At 36.2% G+C, this 23,025-nt stretch overlaps 2 protein-coding genes across 16 annotated transcripts; one reads left to right on the forward strand and one right to left on the reverse strand.

Annotated features, from left to right (window-relative positions):
* Positions 1-3,611: 3,611 nt before the first annotated feature.
* On the forward strand, positions 3,612-11,874 carry LOC137713918 (uncharacterized). Of its 15 annotated transcripts, none has more exons than XM_088683710.1 (10): positions 3,612-4,016; positions 4,871-5,027; positions 5,328-7,396; positions 7,625-7,729; positions 7,896-7,937; positions 8,727-8,830; positions 9,775-9,906; positions 10,677-10,877; positions 11,052-11,419; positions 11,504-11,874. In XM_088683710.1, exons 2-3 carry the CDS (start codon positions 4,896-4,898, stop codon positions 7,314-7,316), a joined length of 2,121 nt encoding a protein of 706 aa, XP_088539836.1. In that variant the 5' UTR covers positions 3,612-4,016; positions 4,871-4,895; the 3' UTR covers positions 7,317-7,396; positions 7,625-7,729; positions 7,896-7,937; positions 8,727-8,830; positions 9,775-9,906; positions 10,677-10,877; positions 11,052-11,419; positions 11,504-11,874. The 15 variants fall into 15 exon arrangements, 13 of the variants coding, with proteins under 13 accessions (XP_088539836.1, XP_088539829.1, XP_088539831.1 ...); XM_088683703.1 differs by having other exon boundaries at positions 3,613-4,016; positions 4,871-7,396; positions 11,052-11,216; positions 11,361-11,419; XM_088683705.1 differs by having other exon boundaries at positions 3,613-4,016; positions 4,871-7,396; positions 11,147-11,216; positions 11,361-11,419.
* A 2,839-nt stretch (positions 11,875-14,713) lies between these two features.
* Positions 14,714-18,703, reverse strand: LOC137713359 (heat stress transcription factor B-3). Its single transcript, XM_068452649.2, has 2 exons — positions 18,214-18,703; positions 14,714-15,417 (listed from the first exon to the last, which is right to left on the reverse strand). Exons 1-2 carry the CDS (start codon positions 18,454-18,456, stop codon positions 14,929-14,931), a joined length of 732 nt encoding a protein of 243 aa, XP_068308750.2. The 5' UTR covers positions 18,457-18,703; the 3' UTR covers positions 14,714-14,928.
* Positions 18,704-23,025: the final 4,322 nt, after the last annotated feature.

Below are 23,025 nucleotides of genomic sequence, written 5' to 3' on the forward strand. Positions count from 1 at the left end.
ATGGAGTGGAATCGGAATAAGTTTTATAGTCGTACCAGGCAAATTAAGTCGATGGAGGAATCTCTGGGCAAGCTTCAAGAGGATTGGAAGTCTAATGTTGCGTAAATTAAAGTGTTATCCTTGGAGGTGGATAAGTTACGGCAACAGGAGGAAAGGTTCTGGCATCAGCGATCGCGCGTAAATTGGCTTCAAGCGGAGGATGCCAATACTAAATTCTTCCATCAGTTTACATTACATCGGCGTTGGTGTAATAAGATGCTTAAGTTAAAAGATGATCAGGGCGTGTGGCACGAGCATCCCAGACGTGTACAGGAGCTTATAAATATGCATTTTAAGCAACTTTTCACTTCGGTGGGTCAACGAGATTGGGGCTCAGTGTTGGATTGTATTTCACCCAAGATAACTATGGAGATGAATGTGGTTCTTGAAGCTACGATATCAAGAGATGAAATTCAGGCAGCCGCTATGCAGATGGGGGCTTTGAAAGCTTCGGGTCCCGATGGATTCCAAGGCATCTTCTATCACTATTTTTGGGACAGTCTTAAGGAGGAAGTGTTGGGCTTGGTTGAAGATCTCATGAATGGTACTTGTAGTTCGCATCGAATTAATTCCACTCATGTTGTACTTAATCCTAAGGTTCCCCATCCAGAGTATGTAGCTCAATTTAGACCAATTAGCCTATGTAATTATTCATATAAGATTTTGTCAAAGGTATTGGCAAATCGTCTTTGTCCATTTTTGCCGATGCTTATTTCCCATGCGCAGAATGCTTTTGTGGCTGGTAGGCAAATTCATGACAATATTGGCATTGCTCATGAAGTTTATCACTTCCTTAAAACTTGAAGAAGGAAACGGACATTTAAGCTTGGGGTTAAGCTTGCTATATAAAAGGCGTATGACAAAGTGAAGTGGGACTTCTTAGTGGCAGTCATGCAACGTCTGGGATTTGGTCAGGCTTGGTGTAATCTGGTTCTTCGATGCATTTCTTCGGTTCACTTTTCGATCCTTCTCAATGGTACCCCAAGGAAGCAGTTTGCTCCATCACGTGGTCTCCATTAAGGGGATCCGTTATCTTCATATTTGTTTTTGTTTTTGAGTGAGGTTTTTTCTCTACTCATTTCAAGGGCGTGTGCTCAAGGTACTCTAGCTGGAGTTAAACTTATTCGGTATGGCCCTACTATTTTGCAGCTTTTCTTTGCCGATGATTCCCTATTGTTTCTTAAAGCGGATAAGGAGAATTGTCGCACTCTGGTTTGTTTATTAGAGCAATATTGTGTGGCTTCAGGTCAGCAGGTTAACCTGCAGAAATCTAGCGTGTTCTTTGGGTCGAATATTCCCGCCAGTTTAGCAGCGGAACTTGTTGGTATCTTGTGCATGGCACGTATCTCGATGTGCCAGCTATGTGGGGCAGATCCAAATCTAAAGGGTTGCCCGATGTGAAGGACCGGATTCTAAGCAAGTTTCAAGGTTGGAAACATACTCTTCTTTCGTAGGTAGGGAAAAAAGTTCTACTTAAGGCGGTGGTTTAGGCTATTTTCGCTTATCCGATGAACTTGTTCAAGTTTCCGAAACTTATCTATAAAGAAATGGATTCTTTGGTTACCAATTTCTGGTAGGGGCATGATATGAGGGAGAAACATATCCATTGGGTTTCCACGGACATTCTTTGTTTGCCAAAAGCTTAAGGGGGGTTGGGTTTTCGAAGCTTTATGGAGTTTAATGATGCCTTTTTAGCGAAGCAGTGCTGGTGTTTAATTCAGGAACCGGAGTCACTGTGGGCACATGTGTTAAAGGCTAGATATTTCCCTCATTGTTCGTTTCTGGAGGCCAGGCAGAGAGGTTGTGCTTCTTGGGCTTGGTCAAGCTTGTTACGAGGTCGTGATATTCTGCTGCATGGCTCCCATTGGCAGGTGATAAGTGGCCAGCATATTAGGCTCTGGCGGGATCGATGGTTGCCTTCACTTCCGGATGGTCACCCTATCCTTTCTAGGGACGTGCAGGTTAGCCAAAACATCACGGTGGATTTCATTATTAATCCAGCCACTAGAGAATGGAATATGGAGTTTATTAGACCGTTTCTTTCGATGGAGGCGCTTGAGGCTATTTTGGCCACTCCAATTGGCGAGACTATGTGGCAGGATAGGTTGGTTTGGCCTATGGTTAAGACCGGAATGTATTTTGTCAAATCGGGTTATCATTGGCAACGTTCTCAGCTTCCTCCTTCGTCGCCCCGATACTCCTCCTCTGCTGCATCCATTCCAAGGAGATTATGGAAGTGGGCGTGGCAACTTCATACTCCCCCTAAATTGAAATGTTTTATGTGGAAGGCATTGCATCGTGCAATTCCCACGATGGCAGCTTTTTTCATCCGGAAATCTGCGCCTTCACCACTTTGCCCTTTATGTCATTCACATGAGGAGTTTGTTGAACATTTGTTTCTTCTCTGTCCATAGGTGAAAGCTATTTGGTTTGGGGGTGCTTTAACATATCGTGTTAATCCTCCGGATATTACATCGTGGGGTACTTGGCTTTTGGTTGTTCTACAAGATCATGTTCTCTTCCAAGAATGACTTGATGCGGGTTCTTTCTCTCATTTCATTTTCTTGTTGGCACATTGGGAAAGCAAAGTGTCGTTTCCTTTACCAACATGAAGCTATCAATCCGTTTTGAGTCCTCTCTACTATTTCCACTAGTGTGGCGCCTTTCCCTGACGTTAGACAGGTTTCCTCCAGTCGACGGGGGCGACACTTCTCTCATTGCGAGGGACAAATTAGGTAGGTGCTGCCAACTCTTCCCTATGTAAAAATAAATGTTGATGCCAGTTGGGATGTTGCTACAGGCAATGGATATGCATGGGCAGTGGTGTGGGATTTTTTGGGGAATTTCCTGGCAGCTCGTTGCACCAAACTTAGAGCGACTTGTGTGGATTCTGTGGAAGCCTTGGTTGTGCAGAATGGTTGTGACTTGGTATCTCTTTGGGTCTCACTCATGTGGTTGTTGAATCGGATTCTCACGACATTATATCCTGTTTGCGAGGTTCAATTTCTGAGGGCATGGGGAGGCTTTTCCTATATAGCGACGTGTGTGAAGCTTGGCAAAGCCTTTCATGTCTGTCGCTGGTCTTGTATTCCAAGATTAGCCAATTTGGTAGCTAACCATTTGGCGTCGCGAATGTGTGTGGAGAAGTGTGATGTGTCTTGGGTCGATAGGCCCCCATATTCACTTGTGCATGTTTTAAATAAGGATGACTTACCTTGTCCGTCTTAATTTGTGGGGGAGGCGCTAGGTGGGGACACTTTGAGCCTTGCTTTGAGTGTCGGGTAGTCTAACCCCTGTACTTCTTGGTTGTATTTGGGGATTGCTGTTGCTTGGCTTTCGTTGTACTTTTGGGCATCTCTTGCCTGGTTAATGTAGCTCTGTTTGCCAAAATAAAAAAATAAAATAAAAAAATAAAATAAAAAAAAAAGATTATTAATTAAGAGAAAAATTAATGAAATAGACTTCAAAATCTAAATTTTAACGAAAAACCATCTAATAACATAAAAATAAATTTTTTTACCATTTATAGAAATAGACGTGATGACCACCGTGATCTGATCACATTGCAAAATTTCTCAATGATAAGAAAACATGTCTTGCTGTGACGGTGCTGTCTTTTGCATGGACAACTAGTTACTAACCCAAAACCCCTCCCGTGTTCCAGCCCAAAACCCCTCCTCTCTGTTGTAGCCACCACCTAAACCCTAAACCCTAAAGTTTTTTTTGGCTCCAGTGCCCTGCGTCTTCGCCCTTCGTTCTTCGAAGCCCAAATCGTTTCGTATTCTTGGCGACCAGAGAATCTCTGACCTGCTGCCAAGACCCAGACCCAACGGTCCGCATCGACAGAGTCGCAGAGTTATAGACCTACACGGCTGCACCATCCACCCAGTGCACCCACACCCAGACCCAACGGTCCGCCTGCCTCCGCTTCCGACCCTCCGCGCTCCGCCGTTCCGCCATTCGATAATCTCTCTCAGGTCTCAGCGCCTCCATCTCTTTTCGGTTTCAATTGTCTCATTTTTTTTTTTCACCTTCTTTTGCTTGAAATTGGATTTTACTAATCCGGGAAAGCAAGACTGCAACTTCTATGTATTTGATATTGTTACGAAATCATTAAAATTGGTATTTCTTATTTATGATCAGAAAACCCAAATCTCCTTCCACATTCTAACACGATTATTTAACTTATTATTATTAATAACTTCTTGTATTACTTAGTTTTGGAGGAGACCAAACAGAAGGACAGGTTCTTTTCTTTGGAATATATAATTAAAAATTCTGTATTTATAATATCTTGTGGACTTTGTTTTGGTATCTGATTGCCTTGTTGAAGAGGTGCCCCTGCAGGCTGTAGATTCTTTGTTTGATTGGTGGTATTTTCAGACCTATAAACATATGATTGGATTTGTTTTGATTTTAACGGGAATTCGTCGTTGCATATCTGTTTATTTTCTGAGTAAAAATGGAGAATATTGTTGTACTTCTTTAGAACAAGAGAATATGAATGCAGTACTGATTGAGAAAAGTTTGGCTGTTCTGTTCGCTATTGCCTTCTTTTGGATGCTCATAAAATACATGTGGAGCTTCTTGAGTATGAGAAGGATCCTGTGACTGTTTTGGTCACTGGTGCTGCAGGCATGGCATATATTCTCATACCGATAAACCCGTCTTGGATGTTTTCCTGAATTTGTAGCTTAATCTGGATGTCCAATTTTATGATATTGAAAGTAATTGGCATACATTATGAAAAGAATTATGCTTTTAAATGTAAAACTTGCTTAGTTCCGAATTCTTGAAAACTTGATGAAGGTTCATGCTTGATGTTGAACAGGGCAATACAGTATGCTATTGTTCCGATGATTGCGAGGGGAGCGATGCTAGGCCCTGACCAGCCTGTAATTCTGCACATGCTTGATATTGGACCTGCAGCTCAAGCCTTGAAGGAGGTGAAAATGGAACTGATTGATGCTGCCTTCCTTTTCTCAAAGGTATGCTTCATAAAGGCACATTTTGCTTGTTCGCCCTGGGCACCAAAAAACTCAGGACCAGCCCTGCTGAATGTGGGTAGTTGATGATATATAAGCAACACAAGCAACTCAAATTTCTAATCTTCAACTTAAATTTCATCCTTGATGACAGTTGGTGCAGTTAGTTGTTCACACCGCAGAATTTGCAACTGTTATTTTACTCCTAATTTTGTCAAATTTTCTTCATTATCTGCACTTAAAGCTACAGACTTTACTTATGAAGCAAACAATTCCGATGACTGTAACTACCGCGAATTACAGCTTAGTATGCAATGCCATGCCTCCTCCGGTAACTTTGTGAAAGCTTTAGACTCTTTGAACTCCATGGGCAATTTTCCCGGCAAACCCACAGTGTATGATTGCAATGCTTTGCTTTACTCTTACTTGAAGTCACAGACTGTATTGCTAGACAATGTGGTTCAGGTTTACCACGGAATGAAGAGATTTGGGCCCGCTCCAAATGCTTCCACTTTCAATGCACTTTTGAATGGTATGCTATCACTTGGTCGTCTGAAAGATGCTTATATGATTGCTGAAGAGATGTTTGATGGTGGGTTTTTACCCTCGTTTACTTCTTTGTCAAGAATCTTGAAAAACATGCTTAGAGTTGGGAATTTAGTTAGATCAATGGGCGTTTTTAAGCTTATGTTGAGGTTGAAGTATCTCCCGACCGAACCCAGTTTGTGTTTGTTGATTTCTAAGCTTAGTAAAGCCATGATGACTGAAGAGGCATGGTTTGTGTGCTATGCTCTTATGCGTAAGGGTCATTTTTTTGGTGCTTATGTTTATAACCCTATGCTTTGGGCATTGTGTAAGACCGGCCAGAGTAATAATGCTTTGCAATTGTTTTATTGGATGAAGAGGAAGGGCGTTGTACATAATGTGTGCTCTTATACTGCTTTAGTTTATGGGTTTGGTAGAGAAGGTTTGTGGAGAGATCTTCTTTGCTGTTTAGATGAAATGGAGACTGATGGGTGTAAGCCTAGTGCGATAACATACACTATAGTTATTAAATCTCTTTGTGGTGATGGGAGGATTGCAGAGGCGTTAGAATATTTGGCTAAGATGGAAAGGGAAGGATGTGAACCAGATATGACCACATACAATGTGATCCTTCATGCACTTTGTATTCAAGATAGAGAGAATGACATTTTCAGCTTACTTGAGAGGATTGAAAACAAAGGATTTTCTCCCAACGCGTACACATATGCTGCCGTGGGAGGAGGCCTGTTAAAAACAGGTAACATTGGGATTGCTTGTGAACTATTGCTTGATGTGATTACAGAGGGCAACTACGTGGATGTTGTTGTGTACAATATATACTTCAATTGTTTGTGTCATGAGAATAGATCAGAAGAAGCGCTATATGGATTGAAGAAAATGATTGGAGAAGGTTTAATGCCAAGTAATGTGTCATATAACACAATTTTAAAGAGTTTCTGTAGAGAAAATAACCTCTCCAAGGCTTTGAAATTCTTGGACTACTTTAAGTGGGACGAAAATGGGCCTGATGTGGTTTCCTTCAATACGATTTTGTCTGTGGCATGCAAACAGAAAAGGCGTTCAATGATCCGGAGGGTCTTGAGTCATATGAAGAATGGCGGTGTTCAGCCTAATGTTGTTAGTTTGAATTGTTTAATTCAGTACTTCTGTAGGGTTGAAAACTTTTCTGAATGTTTGAAGCTCTTGGATTACATGACGTGTAGTGGTTCTAGTCCCACTATTGTCACTTTTAATCTGTTGCTAGACAGACTTTGTAAGAATGGTCTAGTTGGAATTGCAGAACGGGTTTTTAAGCAACTACGGAATACTGGATTTTTTCCTGATACAATTTCTTATAATATTCTTATTCATGCCTTCATTAAAGAGGGCAATAAGGCTATGGTTAATCAATTGGTTAGTGATATGTACAACCAGAGACTAAAACCGGATCTGTTTACATATGGGTCCTTAATTAGTGGCCTTTGCAAGGATGGAAAGGTATCTGTTGCTCTTGAGTTGAGGGATGACGTGGTAGAGAATGGGCTTACTCCAAGCATAGCAATCTACAATACCTTATTGGAGGCAGTGTTCAAGAGGGGTGCTTTTTCAGACATTTTATCATTATTGAAAAATCTTTTACTGGAAGGCTGTCAACCAAATGAGGTAACTTTTGAGATTCTTAACCGACCAGTATTCAAAAGTTGGATAAAGAGATCTCCTGAGGTTTCAAATCTTGTGGAGCTTGTGCATGAATGCAAAGTTAATTGATTTAGGGTCACTGACCCAGTGTAAAGCCTTTCTCTTGGGCAAAGAAGAATTATCCCAAGAAGATTAAAATATTCAGTCAGGTACAAAGGATTCTTATCTCATATTTAGCTGCTTAGGATCTTTTATCTTGATTTTACTTTTTTTTTCTTTCTGTTATCTATGCTTTTTTTTACAAAACATATATCACAAACTGTTTGCATTGCGATCAAAGCAAATGTATCAGAAGTTTATTCCATTGCTTCAAGTAGATCAGAAACTGTCGTAAATTCTGTAGTTCAGACGGGTTTCATTTACATTTTCTCTTTCAGGATATTAAAGGTCATTGCTTTTGCCCATGGCATTTGCTTTAGGGTCAATTAACTTTGCTGATTATGAGTGTTCATGTTGGCCTTCGTTGGAGCGACATATGGCAGGTATGTTCTGTATTTGGGTCATTTCCTACCAAAATTATTTTAACCTCTATCAATGTGTCAATTAAACTACGTACCTACCTAAGTGTTGTTCAATGTATTTTTGTATGTTCTATACTGCTCTGAGTATTTCCTTACCCCAGAATTTTGTTTTGGTTGACTGATGCAGGAGCATGAAGTAAAAGCTAAACACCACCAACTGATTAGTGGGGTATGTTTGTCTGTTGGTTAAATAACCATCCGCTTGTAATTTCGATACTGATACTCATAAGATTAACCTAATTGTATTAGGTTCATCCTCTAGTTTCTATTCTTTAATTTGGGCTTCTACTTTCATATGAGACTTCATCAGCTTTCTTTTTCCTTCATCGTTAGCAATAATTCCTTTTTACATCTTTGGTATGTCTTTAAACATGTAGTTCTTCACACTTTTTTCATGTACAAATTTGAGCTTCCAAATTCAGTTCATCACTGATTATTTTTTTTTTTTGTAAAATAATTTGTGGGAACGTCGTCATTTCTTTTGGTCAAATCTGAAAATTAGTAGGATTCAAAATGTTTATGCGCATTTTTTTTGTTTGGTTAGTGTCTGCGGATATAGGAGAATATTTCGACACTGGATATTGAACTACGAGGTAGATAACATAAACATATTCTACACGATGAGTAGACACCAACCAAGGGCATTAAGCTCCACAGTTATTCTATTTTTTCTTGAGTTCCATCAAACATTGAAAAATACTTCAGGTTTATTTATTTTACGAGAAGACTGTATGTAGGTCTGGTGCAGTTCATTGGAAGCGGATTGTCGACTCGACAGTCGTCATGTTTTTAACGTATGGATTAGCAATTGCATCTCCACATATTGCCTTAGTCTCTGACCACAGTATGGCTCAGGTGGTGTATTTTCTATTTGTCATTCTCTTATTCTCACATTCACGGCATTAACCTTGCAACTTTTGGTTATTAATGTTGTACTTATACGCTTATTCATGTCCAGAATGTGCTTCTCTTGGTCCACTTCTTACGGGACTCATTCTTGTGGTTATCTCATTCATCATGGGGCTTATAAAGACAACAGCAAGTGCAAATTCTTTTCTTAAGGTTGTATTCCTACACGCATGTAACTTATCTTTTATTAGTATTCTTCTTCCTACTACTACTTCTAGTACTTTAATAATTTGGTTTACTTCTTGCTAGTCCGTCTAACTTTTCTTATGAAGTTTGGTTTTTGTGGAAAATATATGTATACATGTAGGGCACACTCTGCATTGACTTTGAACTATCCAAACCGTCTCTCTCTTAAGCCATTCCTCAAAGATCATCTCTACCAACAAAAAAACTCAAATTGAAAAAATATTATGACCATTTGGTTAAAAGGTGGTGTATTTCTTGGAAGCACCATTTAAATATATTTTCTTTGTCACAATTAGATGCCTTAAACGGCTCTAAATTTAGATTAATCTTTGTGAGGATAGCCTTTGAATGAAGACTTGAAAAATAGATGGTTTGGATTGGTAAGATATAACGTGGAGTGGGTCCTACAAGGTGTTCCTCAAATAAGATTGTGCGTCTCAGTGCCATGTGACAACGTGAGAGAACTTGTCTATAAATAAAGTTTTTTATTGTTTAATAATAAGAATATACTTTAGTGGAGCGGGGAGAATACCACTCTTGGAATTTGTGATTAATAGCTAAATGTTGACTTTATTTTGAAGGAAGTTTAGCGAGTCTTTTTAAATTTACTCTCAGGATCTTGATTCATTTGGAAAAGTAGGACTAATTGAAATTGTACTCGATCTTACTATTGTTTCCAAATTTTTCTGTTTTAATTCGTAATTTGGTAGCGTTGTGTTGGTGTGAACCATCTAATATAATAGAAGCAGTGAGTCTAGAATTTTTTACCAACTGATGGAGGGATGTTCTAGAAATTTTAGTTTGCCTCTTAGTAAATGTCATGATTCAATATAGAAAACTGGGTGCTGATGACGTGTCGAGAATAGCAATCTTCCCTAACATTTAGATCTATGCTTCCAGAACTTTTTCAGATTATCTCCAGGCTTTTGCTTTGCTGATGGACTTGTGTCACTGGCTCTTCCATGGCAAGATATGAGAGATCAATGAATCAGGCCTTTGATTGGAATGTTACTGGTGGCTCAATTTGTTACCTTGGTATTGAGGTACATATCTTGGCCTTATGCAGGAAATCTTCTGCAACCGTTTGCTGAAAAAGTAAAATTTATTTCTTGAGAAGTGGAAGTTTCAATGAATATATAATGGTAATAAGGAATAACCATTCTTGGAGTATTGGCTTGCTCAAGTGTTAACCACTTCAATATTTACATGTCAGCAAGACAAAACTACAGTTAAAACCTTACAGAGTCACTTGTTTGATTCGTTCTGTCAAAATGTAAGCTAGATATTGGAGCAACACGTGTTGTTTATGTATAAGATTATGTTACTCACATCCTAGCAGCTTGAGCTATTGGGATATGTTGGTAGTATAACCTAGGATCAGACATCGGGGTCCTAGATATCCTGGATCGGAACCTCCCACTACAAACTATATGAAAGTAGGAGATCTTGGGTTTAAATTCTTGTGGTTGCAGCCTTCCGTACAAATTGAACTCTGCTTTTTAAATTTTTGTTTTTTTTTTTAACTTGTTCATTTCTTATTACACTGTGTTTATGAGAAAGTGGTACAAGGTTGGCAATTACATTTAGCATGTGCTGTGCTTGCATTGTAATCAACTGAAAATTTAGAGCAAGAAGTGTAACACCTTGTGTCTTGGTTTGCTATTTGTTACATGTTTAAATACATGATTGAAAATCTAACTGTAATTCACATGGAAAATATGGTTTATTATGATCTGATTCAAAGTCTCGCCTGTGGCAGAGCGTTTGTTACTTCCTTTTGACACTTGGGCTTGAACTCTTACTTTCTAACTAGTGGACACTAGCCACGCTGAAGGGAACAGCATTAGAAGTATCAAACATGGCACTCCAAGTTATCTAGAATCCCTTCTGAAGATTTCCTCAGATGTTGTTACTCTTGACCTTGATGAAGATATGGATGATAAAGACAGAAAGAACTAGGGTTCTTTCAGGTTCCATTGACAATGCCATAATCTATTTGCGGAATCTTTGGAAGGTATTTCTATTATGGTTTAAAATGATATTGGTGGTTCTCAAAAAAGTTGTCCACAGTTACACATTGCCTACTTTTGTTATTTCGTTTTCACTGTTTTCATTTCATAGAAAAGTAGACATTCTCAAATCTTGAAAACGCAAGATTCAGTTTCTTCTATTTTGTTTTGCAAAGCAGTCCTCTTGAAAGCCGTACAATAAAATGCATGGAGGTTGGACCATAATCCATCTCATATTCTCACCCTTGGCCCTGAATTCTTGATTTCTGGTCAGGGTGGGGCAAGCTACGTCTCTTTTGGAGTGTTTTAGATTCCCGGGTCAAGTTCCCTTTCTTTGGAGCAATGTAAGCCTCTCTACTTAACGATGGCCAGTAGGATACATGTGGATTGGTGATCTCTGGGATTCACCTGTGGCTCTAATAAGATTAATAATGTGTGTATTTTAAGTATGGATAGCAACTAGTAATTTATCTCAACTTTTTTTGCAGTTGCCATATGGACAGGGCCTCTCGGTTGCAGATGTCTTCGGGCACCTTGAACGGAACAGGTGAATTTCGTCATACCTTTTCTGTCTGTTCATATTTCTTCACGCTCAATCTGACCAGTGCTGTTTATAATCTCTCTTTTCCAGAAGTAAACTTGGCATTGCAGAATACAGTATTAGCCAGTCCACTCTCGAAACCATATTCAACCATTTTGCAGCTAACTCGTGACATCTTAATCGTGGATTGAGGCAAATGTAATTCAAATAGTTTGGCAGCAGTCGGCAAATCACCACCCGGCATAAGCGTCGCCCCCGCTTTCAAGGTTGAGACCATCATAAGACGCTTTGTAAATCTCAGAAACAGTATATTCAAGTACATAATTTCAAACTTGGGTGAAATGTAATCTGTTACGAAATTACAGATTGAGAGTTATACTCATCATATTGTACGTTCTATTAGTAGTCGAATGCAAAAACAAGGATTTTTAAAGCTGAATAGAAAAACAGTCGGAAGCCAACGGCAACTCCCGTGCAATTTCCGGTTAGTGTTACGACATGTCCTACGTAAAAGGTAAAAATAAAACTGCACCGTTCGAGAAAGCTTAGCTGCCATGGCCCCCAAATCAGCCCAAGCATTTGATCAACCAACAGAGTATGATTAATGAAAACAAAATGGGATTAACAAAACAAATCTAACTAAATTAGAAAATGAGAGAGAGCAACCTGCTGTATGTTTCTTCTGTCTCACATCTTCATGGCTTGTAGGTTTGAAGGCCTTCCTTCTGTGTTAAAACTGCATTTGATGTGAGAATGTGTGCGAAGGAGACAATTTTCACTAATGTTGTGGCGGTTTCAATCCATTCGATCCATGTGAAACGATATTTGTGCTTATTTGCTATACTACCATTCGATTCGTATACTTGTGAACAATAAAATTTCGAATTTAATTGGATTGATTTTTGTTGATCTCATTTTCGCAACAATTATTTTATTTGTTTTTTTGTGTTGTTTTTTTTTTTTTTTGTTTTAAAGGCATTTCTGTCCAATTATTTTTTCGAGGCCTTCTTTCACCAAACTTAGAGCTTGACTTTATAATAGTAGACATAGAGATGTTTTGCGATTGTCTGCATTATTTTGGTCGTAAGAAGCCAGATTTATATGCAACTTTCACACGCATTTGAACAAAAACAGTGTATGTTGCCCGCCTCCAATAGTAACATGCCTATTCTCTCGAGTCATCTCGTGGCATCGAGATCTAAAGCAACGCTTGTGCAATATGTGTTGAACCCAGTCCAGACTTCGTCAAATTTTGACACCACTGTGTTATCAATTTAAAAACTTCTTGTTCCATAAGAATACCTTAATAGTTTCCGACCATAAACTAAGTGGTGTGTTGTGAAATTAAGATTTAGGAGGGTTTTCAAATCTAATTTCTAAAGTGGTGGATTTTATAAGATTTGTAGAATCCATACCTCATATATGGATTTTGAAGTTAGGTATAGACTTTTGTTTATAGATTTTAGTGAATTTTCATAGGAGTGGTTCGGTATGAGATCCCGAATTCCAAATCAAAAATTTTCGGGATGTGAATTTGAAGACCAATCTTGAGCCAAAGTTTCGGTATTCCCAATTTTCGAGATTCCGAAAATATTTTTAGTATTTCGGGATAGATCGGGATTTCGTTTTGGGTTTTAGGCTTTTGGGCTTTTGGTCGTAAATTTGAGATTCTTGGGTTGTGGACTAAAATTTGGGATTTGGCTTCCAATTTTGTTGCCCAATTTCATATCAATTGAACTTTAGGCTTTTTACCTATTACCAATTTGAAATTTCTTACCTATTGAAATACCAAATCATTCTTACCAAGTCAAATTGACGTTCCAAAGGTCCAAACTACTTAATTTCATATTTCTATTTCTAATATAGTCTACTCTCAAATTACTTAAATTCAACATTCAACAGGCATGCAACCAAAATATATATACATATATATTTTCGGTTTGTTTGGGATTCCCGAACCATTGAATATGTAATCCCAATCCTGTACCAAAAGGTTCGGGATCGGTTCGGTATGATCCCAAATATTTTGGTATTATCGATCGGTTTGGGAATTTTTCGGTATGGGATCGGGATTTTTTTGGTTTGGTTTGGGATTTTTGGGAAAAATTTCTAGCCCTAAATTTTCATATACATTATTTTCAGTGTGACTTATCTAGATAATTTTATTTTTATTTTTAATTTTTGAACAAACCATATTATCTACACTAAGAGGGAGGGGTTGGGGTTAGGCTCACAATGGGTTAGCAATAATGTGGTTCAAATTTGCTTTTGGCGAGAATCGAATTTGAGACCTCTCACTTATAAGTGAAGAGGAATACCACTAGATCTTAGTACTAAGTGGTATTTTTTTTTTAAATATTAAAACACAAAAGAAAAACATTTTCTCATCGGCACCCTTGTTACCCCATTGCCACCATATCCCCATCCTCCGTCCCTTTCACACCACCACCTCCCCAGCCTCTACCTCTGCATGTCTATTTGAGAAAATATGAATTCATAGAAAATCCTTCAGCTATCAGATTAAAGACTATATGATTGTGATTAGTAAAACGAAGGAGAAAATTGGCGATGAAATTTAGAACACGAAGTGGTAATACTTTAGAGTAATGGTAGCCTTATGGCCTAGGCAAATTGATAATTAATCTTGCCTCAAAAATGAAAAAACTTATAGTCAAACAAAATTTATCTAGTTAAATTGAAGTCTAGGCATCTTGTGAGACAAACTAACCTCAGCCTAAACCTTCGGCAATATAGGATCCACTTAACAGTTAGAATCCTAAAAAAATATAATAGGCTATATCATTGTTTTGAGGAGCAAGATTTTACCTCTAGCCTCCAGCTCTTGTCTAACACATTTGATATGCGTCTTTATTCTGTTGGATGAGTTCTGTATTTCAATTGAACTGAAGATTTGGGAGATGGGTTTGATTTTTTTTGTGCCATTGATTTGATGGTAAAAATGTTAGCTTTCGGATTGCACTCATTAGTCATCGCTCTCTCTCTATTAAAATCTACCACTGTTTATTAATCTTCAAAATTAAAGATCCAAAGCTTTGTAATTGAAATAAATAAATAAGTTGGCGAATAATCTTTATTTTCAGTCCAAACAATGAACCCAATGAGTTTTTTATTTGTGAACTGACAAATGAATTTAGTTTATGCAAAATCACAATCCTTCTAAATTACGTTTCAAACCTCAAACCAGATATTCATAGTGTATTAGTGGGGAGGACGTAAAACTGTAGGATAAACTAATTCGTTTCACATGCATAAACAATAAACAAACACTACGTGAAGGGATTAAAGAAAATGTTCAATTTAAATAAATGGAAACATTTCAAATATGTTACACCAGTTTACAAGTCTGATACCTCTTTTATTCCCCTTGGTTCTAGCACTGCATATATAAGAATTTACAGACGTTTCATACATGAATAATTTATACTTATAGTAATTTAATTAGTCTACCTAAGCCACTTTATTTTTCTAGACAAATAAATGGACGACGCTTTTTTTTATTTGCATGCTTGAGATAGTAAAACGTTTGCGGTTGCACTAATTTCAGCTCTCTTTCTCTTCCTCTCCCTCTCTCCAGTAACCTCCAATCTCACTCCAAACAACTTTAGCACTCTTTCATTATCTTCCTCCTCTTTCTCAGCCGAGTCTCCATACTTTGCCACCAAGTCAAGAAGCTCCTTGCACTTCCGTTTCATGCTCGTCAGCTCCGAGCTCAAAACCCCGTTCTCCTGCTTCAGCCTTTTGTTTTCGTCGACGAGAGAGCTGAACTCGGATGATGATGAAGTTGAGGAGGACCTTTGGTCTTCATCAAACTCATTTGGTAGTAGTACAGCTGCTCCAGCTTGTTGGGTTACTGCATTGTTGATCGGCTGTTGCTTGGTGGCCCATGCTTTTCTTCTACGGATGTCACAAAGCTGATCCTTTTCGCCCTTTCGGAACTTGTCGTTGCAGAACTCCCACCTGTTTGTGGCAACTTTGCGAAATCCCTGTATATACGCATGGCATTTGATTACACGAGGGTTATATACCAAATCATTGTAAGAGTTCATTATATACACACACACACACTACGTCCATACATAATTCCCTTGCTATTAGCCATTGATCTATCCACATCATTATGTGCAACGACTTTCGGTTGCTATTGTCAAACTTTTCTTGTAGTGACAACATATATATATATATATATATATATATATATATATATAAGAGTCGAAGACCCATGTTTGTCTTTAATTATTTTTTTAGGATTAATTTATATATATATATATATATATATATATATATTTATGGTTTAGGATTGGGGGGCACGCATTTTTTGATAAATTTGGTAGAGATGTAATGTATTTCAACAATCCTAGTCTATTTTTTGGGCATTCATTTAAAGATACTGTCTACTAAATATGAAACTATATGAGCATGATAGTCATTTTAGTGTTTCTTTGCGCAACCATGTTCGTCCTTTCTGTACTACAAATGAATATCCTAATGGTTTTGGATTTATCTAATTAATTTTGCAAGAATGATCTATGAGTGATGAATTGAAATATAGACGGTTTAGATCATTAAAAAAAACTACATAGTGTGCCTACAAATTGTGTGTCAAAAAATGAGTGTCCCAAATTGTAATTTTTATTTTAAATATTTTTATTATAAATTAACCTATACTATATATTAAGAGAATCTTCTCTGTGAACTAAAAGAGAGTTCAATGAATATTAGAGCATTTAAATGCCAAATAATTTTAAAATTTGTTCTAAAATTCATGGGCATTATTGTAATTTTATTTACTTCTACTTTCTTTGTAAGATCCCACATCACCTGGGGGAGGGGAAATGATATGCCTTATATGTATATGCCCACCTCCCTATAATGAGACGCGTTTTGGTGGAAGCCCAAGAACAAAATCGTGAGGGCGTGGCCCAAAACGGATAATATCTTGCTATGCGGACTAGGATGTGACAATTTGGTATCAGAGCCACTCCCCGCCCGGAAGTGTGCCGGCGAGGGCATCAGGCCCTTAAGAGGAGTGGATTGCAAGATCCCACATTGCCCGGGGAAGGGGAGGTGATGCGCCTTATATGTACATGCCCACCTCCCTATAGTGAGACACATTTTGGGTGGAAGTCCAAATACAAAACCGTGAGGGTGTGATCCAAAGAGGACAATATCTTGCTATGCGGACTAGGATGTGACATTCTCTTACTCTCTACTTCTCCTTATCAATTATCTAATGCAAGAGCACATGCATAGCATGGGTGGAGGTTGCTAGTTAAATTAAAAAGAGGCTCCTGTTAGCTCATTATTTTGTATCCCTACTTTTTGTAGTATTATATAAATACAAACTTTATTTCTATTGCTTATAGTAATTAATTATTTTTCACTAAATTAGAATATCCTTCCAGTATAAATTTCACATAAAAGCTTATACGATAACTTTCTTGTCATTTTAGTTTTTATTCAACGGAAAATAGAGAACATAATTGAAGATTCTTTTCTTTAACTTATGGTCATTATTCCTAAAGACTATTGTTGGAGTAATTATTTTATAAAGAGCTCCTTAGATAACTTTCTAGTCGTTTTAACTACTGTTTAACTTAAAAATAGAAGCATGATTGAAAAATGCTCTCATGATTCTCTAAACTATAGAGTGTGGTTAGAGTAATATTCTCTAGAGACTCTAAGATAGTTTTCCTTTCTTTTTTTTTTTTAGTTAAAATTGCATTTAAAAGTAAAGAGCATAATTGGAGAGATTCTTTCTAACTTTTTGTTTAGTTACATTTTCTTTCCAAAATTGAAAGAGATAATTAAAAGTTTTATTATAAATATTCAACAAAAAAAAAACGTATAAAGAAAAAAAATAATTTCTGCACCTGTTTTTTCACCCCCACATTCTTGTTTCTTCTTACTCTTTGGATTAAACAAATAAAAGAAAAAATTCTAGGAGAAAAATTAATATAATGAGTGCAAAAAGTAAAAAAATGTGTTAATCAAAGTTCATTTTTTCTTTTTATGACAGGCCCCTGTCATACTATTGAGTCCATATTAATTTATCATTCTTTACGACTTAGTGGACTCCAATGAAATTAAAGCTCATGAAATATGTCAATTTCATGTTTTGGAACGTTTGAAAGTTCAGAGTTTAGAGTTTAGACTCAACACAAATATGCTCTGATTAGTATTACGATTTAGTTATATTTTTTTTTATTTGTAAGTGAAAAATGTTGAATTCGATCTTCATCAAAATTTAATTTGAACTATATTATTATATTTAATCCAATATGAAACTTAGCTCATTTTCTTTTTTAATTTAGAAAATATTATTTGTTAAAAATAAAAATAAACAAATATGTTTTGTTTACAAAAATCATATTAATTTAAGTTGGTTGGTCCATCAAATAACAAATAAAAAATTATAGAAGTTAGGTGAGACAGGACCAGTAGACCCTTTCATACTAACCCAAAAAGTTTGACTAGAGAAATCATATTTAAGAAAACTTGGTCAACTTGGCCAAATGGACTTTTCATTTATTGTTGTTATATTTATTTTCTCAATTTCATTTTTTCTTTTCTTTTTGTCATGATGATGTGATGATGATGATGAAGAACATATAAAATGGTAAAGTGCAAGAATTTGTTCCTGATTAGAATTTTATTTTATTTTATTTTTTAGCATGAATCAAATAAAGTTAAAGTTAATAATTTCCTTTTTAATCTAAGATATTTATGATTCCAAAAATAAATCTAACACATAGTATGTGGGTTAATAAGTTTATACGTACATAAGTATTTAGCTGCCTGACAAAGCTAGAGAAGTTACTATGCTTGAAGAGTGTTGGGAGGAGATCCCGGGCAAATTCCGCCGTCTGCCACACCACGAACGCCGACCCATCGTCGTTCCAGGATATCACATCGTCCGTCGCCGGATCCTCCACCAGCATGTAGGTCTTCAACAAGAAAGGTGGTGGGCTTGACTTCCTCACATATTCCAACAAACGCTTCTGATCATCACACACACCCTCCATTACTTAATATCTAATAATGGAAACTAAGAAAGAGATAAAGAGATCGAGCTAGAAGAACAGAAGAGGATAATTAAAATAAGGATTAAGAAGAAGATTAAGGATGATAATTAAGCAGAAAAGAGAAGAAGGGCAGTTAAGAACTCCCAACCCCAACAGTAGAAACCCAACACAACTCCAGAGTTCATGAGAAATGCAAGGTTTTCCCTCCCCTTCTCTATGCAAAGTTATAGAAAGAAATGGTTAAAATGTCTCTGCCAAGCCTACCCCCTCCTTATATACTCTGTAAAATTCATGACATGTGCGTCACATTCGATTATATAATATTATATATATGTTCCGACCAAAATTTTTTTTTATATATACACACACGTAATATATATGACTTATTCATAGTATTATGCGTACTATATATGCACTTGGCATACTTAAATCATTAGGATCTTAAGATGTCAACCTCCCGATCTTGATTATGATCAAACTTTCATCACCATTTTGGACGGCTAGGGATAAAGGGTTTAATGATTATTGCTTTTGACCGTTTGATTAAAGACACAAACCATTATCTTACCCAACATCTGCATTCTCAGTTTAATATATTTCACTAAGCACTAAGTGATACCATTATCTTGCCACACTTGTGCACTCTTGATATATTCCATAAAGTAATCAACACTTATTTGTACAAGAATAAAATAGTAAACCTTCTTATTTGAACTAAACGTATTGTCCGCTTTCTTTATCTTATAATGTTGCTTAATGATCAGAGCTGTCTAATTTTTGGACCACATTTTAAAGACTAACTGTACAAAAAATCAACTCAATTAGATATTGTTTTAACCATTTGATTAATGCTGTCAAAATTTTAATGGTTAAGTGAGAAACATAATTCGTTTAAACATAGATGGTTTTGTACTATACTTATTGCCACATCGTTTTATAAACTGATGTATATCTGTGTTCGATTAAACTTGTTATCAAATAGATGTGATTGACATGGAATATTCCTCCAACCACAAACAAACGTCTCACATCCAGTGCGTCTGCAACCAAGCCACTCAATCACTTGATCATAATTGATTAAATATCATACTCATAAACTTTTATAAGAAAAAAATATTATATCCAATAACATTTTTGTGATGACCTTAATCGTTTTTGAACGGTCAAGATGAGTCGACGTGGGTGCATGAGAGTGTTTTGACTTTTGGATCACTCCTCTCTAACAAGCTAGCAAGGGTTTGTTTAAGGTCCTTTTTACGTGTGCTGTACTTTCTAGAATAGCTAAGTTTCCACATTCTTTATTTAACGTGCTAATTCCTCTATCCATATTTTCTTTCGTTCTTTGGATTTCTTCCGCAATCATCTAATGCTTTTTTCGGGGCTTTTTCTACGAAGGAAGTGACGTTTTTGACTTTCTGTTTTTTCATGTCTCAATTTCTTCAAGTTATTAACATTCACAGATTAAGCTCGTATAGAACACGCTCTAGTCATTTGGCAATAAATTGATCAACTGCAAAAGTGTGTGCGGCTGATGAGGTGACTCTAACCGATGTGTACACTTCACATTTCTAAGAAGCTAGTTAGACACTACATATGATTTATAGCTCAGTTGATTAAAAATTTTCATTTAACTCGAAGTCCTAAATTTGATATCACCTTCTCCTTTATCACTTGCAAAAAGACCAAATGTTTATTATTTGTACTTGTTTCTCATAATGTGCACCTAGGAGGAGGTATATTTACATATGCCCTTCAAGGGAAGGGATCTCCATTTTTTCTGAAAAATGGGGATTAGTTGTGAGATCCATTTCACATCGAACTTGAACGATCCGAACTGTTTATTTTGTAAGTTTCAATTCATATATCATCCTTACAAAAATTCAATTCAATCCAAACTATTTGCCTATTTAATTGTCACGATGAAATTTCAATGTTTATTAGAATATAATGTTGGTCAATTTCTTTAAACTCAATTAGATGTCTCAAACATTTCAAGTTTAACTAATATTTTGTAGGGATAATCTCTGAGGTGTAACTTGAAAAATAAACAGTTCAGATCGTTGAAGTTCGTTGTGGTGTGGGCCCACATCTAATCCCCACCTTTAAAAAAAATGGAGATCCATTCTTTTAAAGACTTTGAGTATATATATGTTCAAGGTTAAAATATGAAGAAGAAATTTCAGATATGTTGGTTACAAGTATCATCCTACTCATAACTATGAAATAATAACGGTAAGAGCATATACAGAGGACTTATTCGAGCATTTTATTAAGATTTATAGACAAATATTTCTTTGATAAAAGTATAGATTCGAATGCAAAACGATTTGGTAATGATTTTTATGGATGTGACAATGGAATTCAGCAAAGTTTTGCAAGTGAAATTAAGGAGAAATGTTGTAAGATGCTCCGTTTTACAGATATGAAAACAGATTATTGTGGTTTATATGTGTATTTTACAAGAAACTAACATCTTAACTTGTCATGGGAGAGTATGACCCACGCACTCTTCTAAGGAGTGGGGGAGGTTGAAGAATTCAGGGCATTTGAACAATTAGGAAAGGTTCTTGGTATAGTTGGGCGCTGGCCTTTCTTGACTTGACCGTAATCAAATTTTCTCTATTTTTTTGTTCAAAAAAAAAATAATAATAATAATAAAACATTTTGAAATTTGTTGCTGGCTTTTTCCTCAAAAGTCCCTCACCAACCACAGGGTTAGTTTTTCTATTTGAATATACCGTCGTGAAAAGGTCGGGTGCATGTGCTTGATCACGCATTCACGTGGTAACATAATACGTGTAAGGATGTGGGGTGTTGATTTAGTTTTTATCTTGCTGATTAGTTTTAAAATCGAATATTAACTTTCTTATTAATTTTAGAGTAAGTTGTCATACATAGAAAAATATCAACAACCTCATATACTTTCTGTGTTTAGTTTGTGTGTCCCCACTGAGGATGCAGTATGGTGTGAAGGGTTGTCTCACGTTAAAAAAAATTATATAATCTTGCATGTCTTTATAAAGAATTGAAATATTATCTCTATCGAAATTTGACAAGTTAAAACCTCGACTTCGTCCTGTACCCACCGTACATGCAAATCTACAAACAACGTAAGTCCGGCTCTCAAAAACCCGTTCGCTTCTACATATCCAAAAAATTAAATACCCTTATTTCACAGGAAGTTTATGTAATAGACTGATCGGCTATCGTGCCAAATAATTTAGGAAAATTTTTATTTGAACTCATAAATTTCACTCTACATTCAACTTAAATTTTGATGTGAATTATCATTTTTACTCTAGTGTATATTTATCATCAAGTTCAAGATGAAATTAACAATAAAACTAAGACTTATAAAAAAAAACCAACACACAATAATCAAACGCTTACTGTCACGCAATCTTTCTTTTACGCTCTATTCTTCTCCTGTGTTGAGATTTTTCTTTCTTTGAAAATATCTGTCGATGTTTTTTGGTCTATTTACATTTTCTTATTATTCTCCTATGTATCAAAAACTAACGAACTGGAAGACTTTGGATAAAACAAGTAGTCCTTTTTCTTTTTGTTCGTTTGTTCGTTTGGGTTTTTTTTTTCTTTTTTTATTTTTTATATGTATGTATGTGTGCTCGCGCGCGCGTACTTTGATTAATGTTGTAAAGGGTAATGGAGACTCCATCAAAAACAAGTTTGAACAACGTAAGGCAACTTGAGATTTATTGAGAACAACCCTGTAGACGGTGTGATGGAGACTCCATCAAGGCCAAGTGTTTTGGTGTTGGCAACGTCCTTTTGCCATTCTCCTATAAACTCAAATGATAAATTAATTCTCACCAATTCTTATTAATTTCAATTTTGACTTCTATTTCTATTAAATCATGAAAAATTGAAAGGAAAGACAACAAACCAGTTGAAAGGAGAGAAAATATTGATTTTGGATTCTTTTAGATGGGTGCAAAGATAAATTTACATATATATTAAATTGGGTTTTTGAGGTAGTTTAGATAGTAAATTTGAATTCAAATAGATACTGATAGCTTAAAAAAACTAATATGCGTGCATATAGTAAATTGGGTGTATAATAAGATTATATGGGTTAAAAAAAAATTCTCTAACTTTACGTGGATATTGATATACCTCCAAAGAAAAAACATATAGAATTCACTTGGTATACATGTTGACTTTTAAGCAATACGTATCTAAACCAGTTCTGTTAGAATATGTTTTGTTAGAATATGTTTTGTTAATTGTTTGAGGCCGAGTTAGCTTTTTAAAACAACAAACAATAATCTTCAAGGAAAACATAGCCAAAAGGGTAGCTACACCATTATTTTTCTTAAAGGGACAAACAATAGTTTCTAGGAGCTTTCCGTTGTCAACAAATCCAAAAACAGGAAAAGAAGAAAAAACTAATTTTAAACTCTTATATCTTATTAACCAAGACAAAGAAAAATGCTACAAAATGTTAAGATAATTACATAACGTGGAAAAACTACATCATACTAAAACGTAATTCATACTTACAAATTGGATGCAGGATTTATTTATAAAGATCGAAGTACAGGAATAAAT

This window comes from Pyrus communis, chromosome 14, assembly GCF_041283825.1.
Source record: "Pyrus communis isolate YQ-2024b chromosome 14, ASM4128382v1, whole genome shotgun sequence".
In the NCBI taxonomy this organism is placed as follows: domain Eukaryota; kingdom Viridiplantae; phylum Streptophyta; class Magnoliopsida; order Rosales; family Rosaceae; genus Pyrus; species Pyrus communis.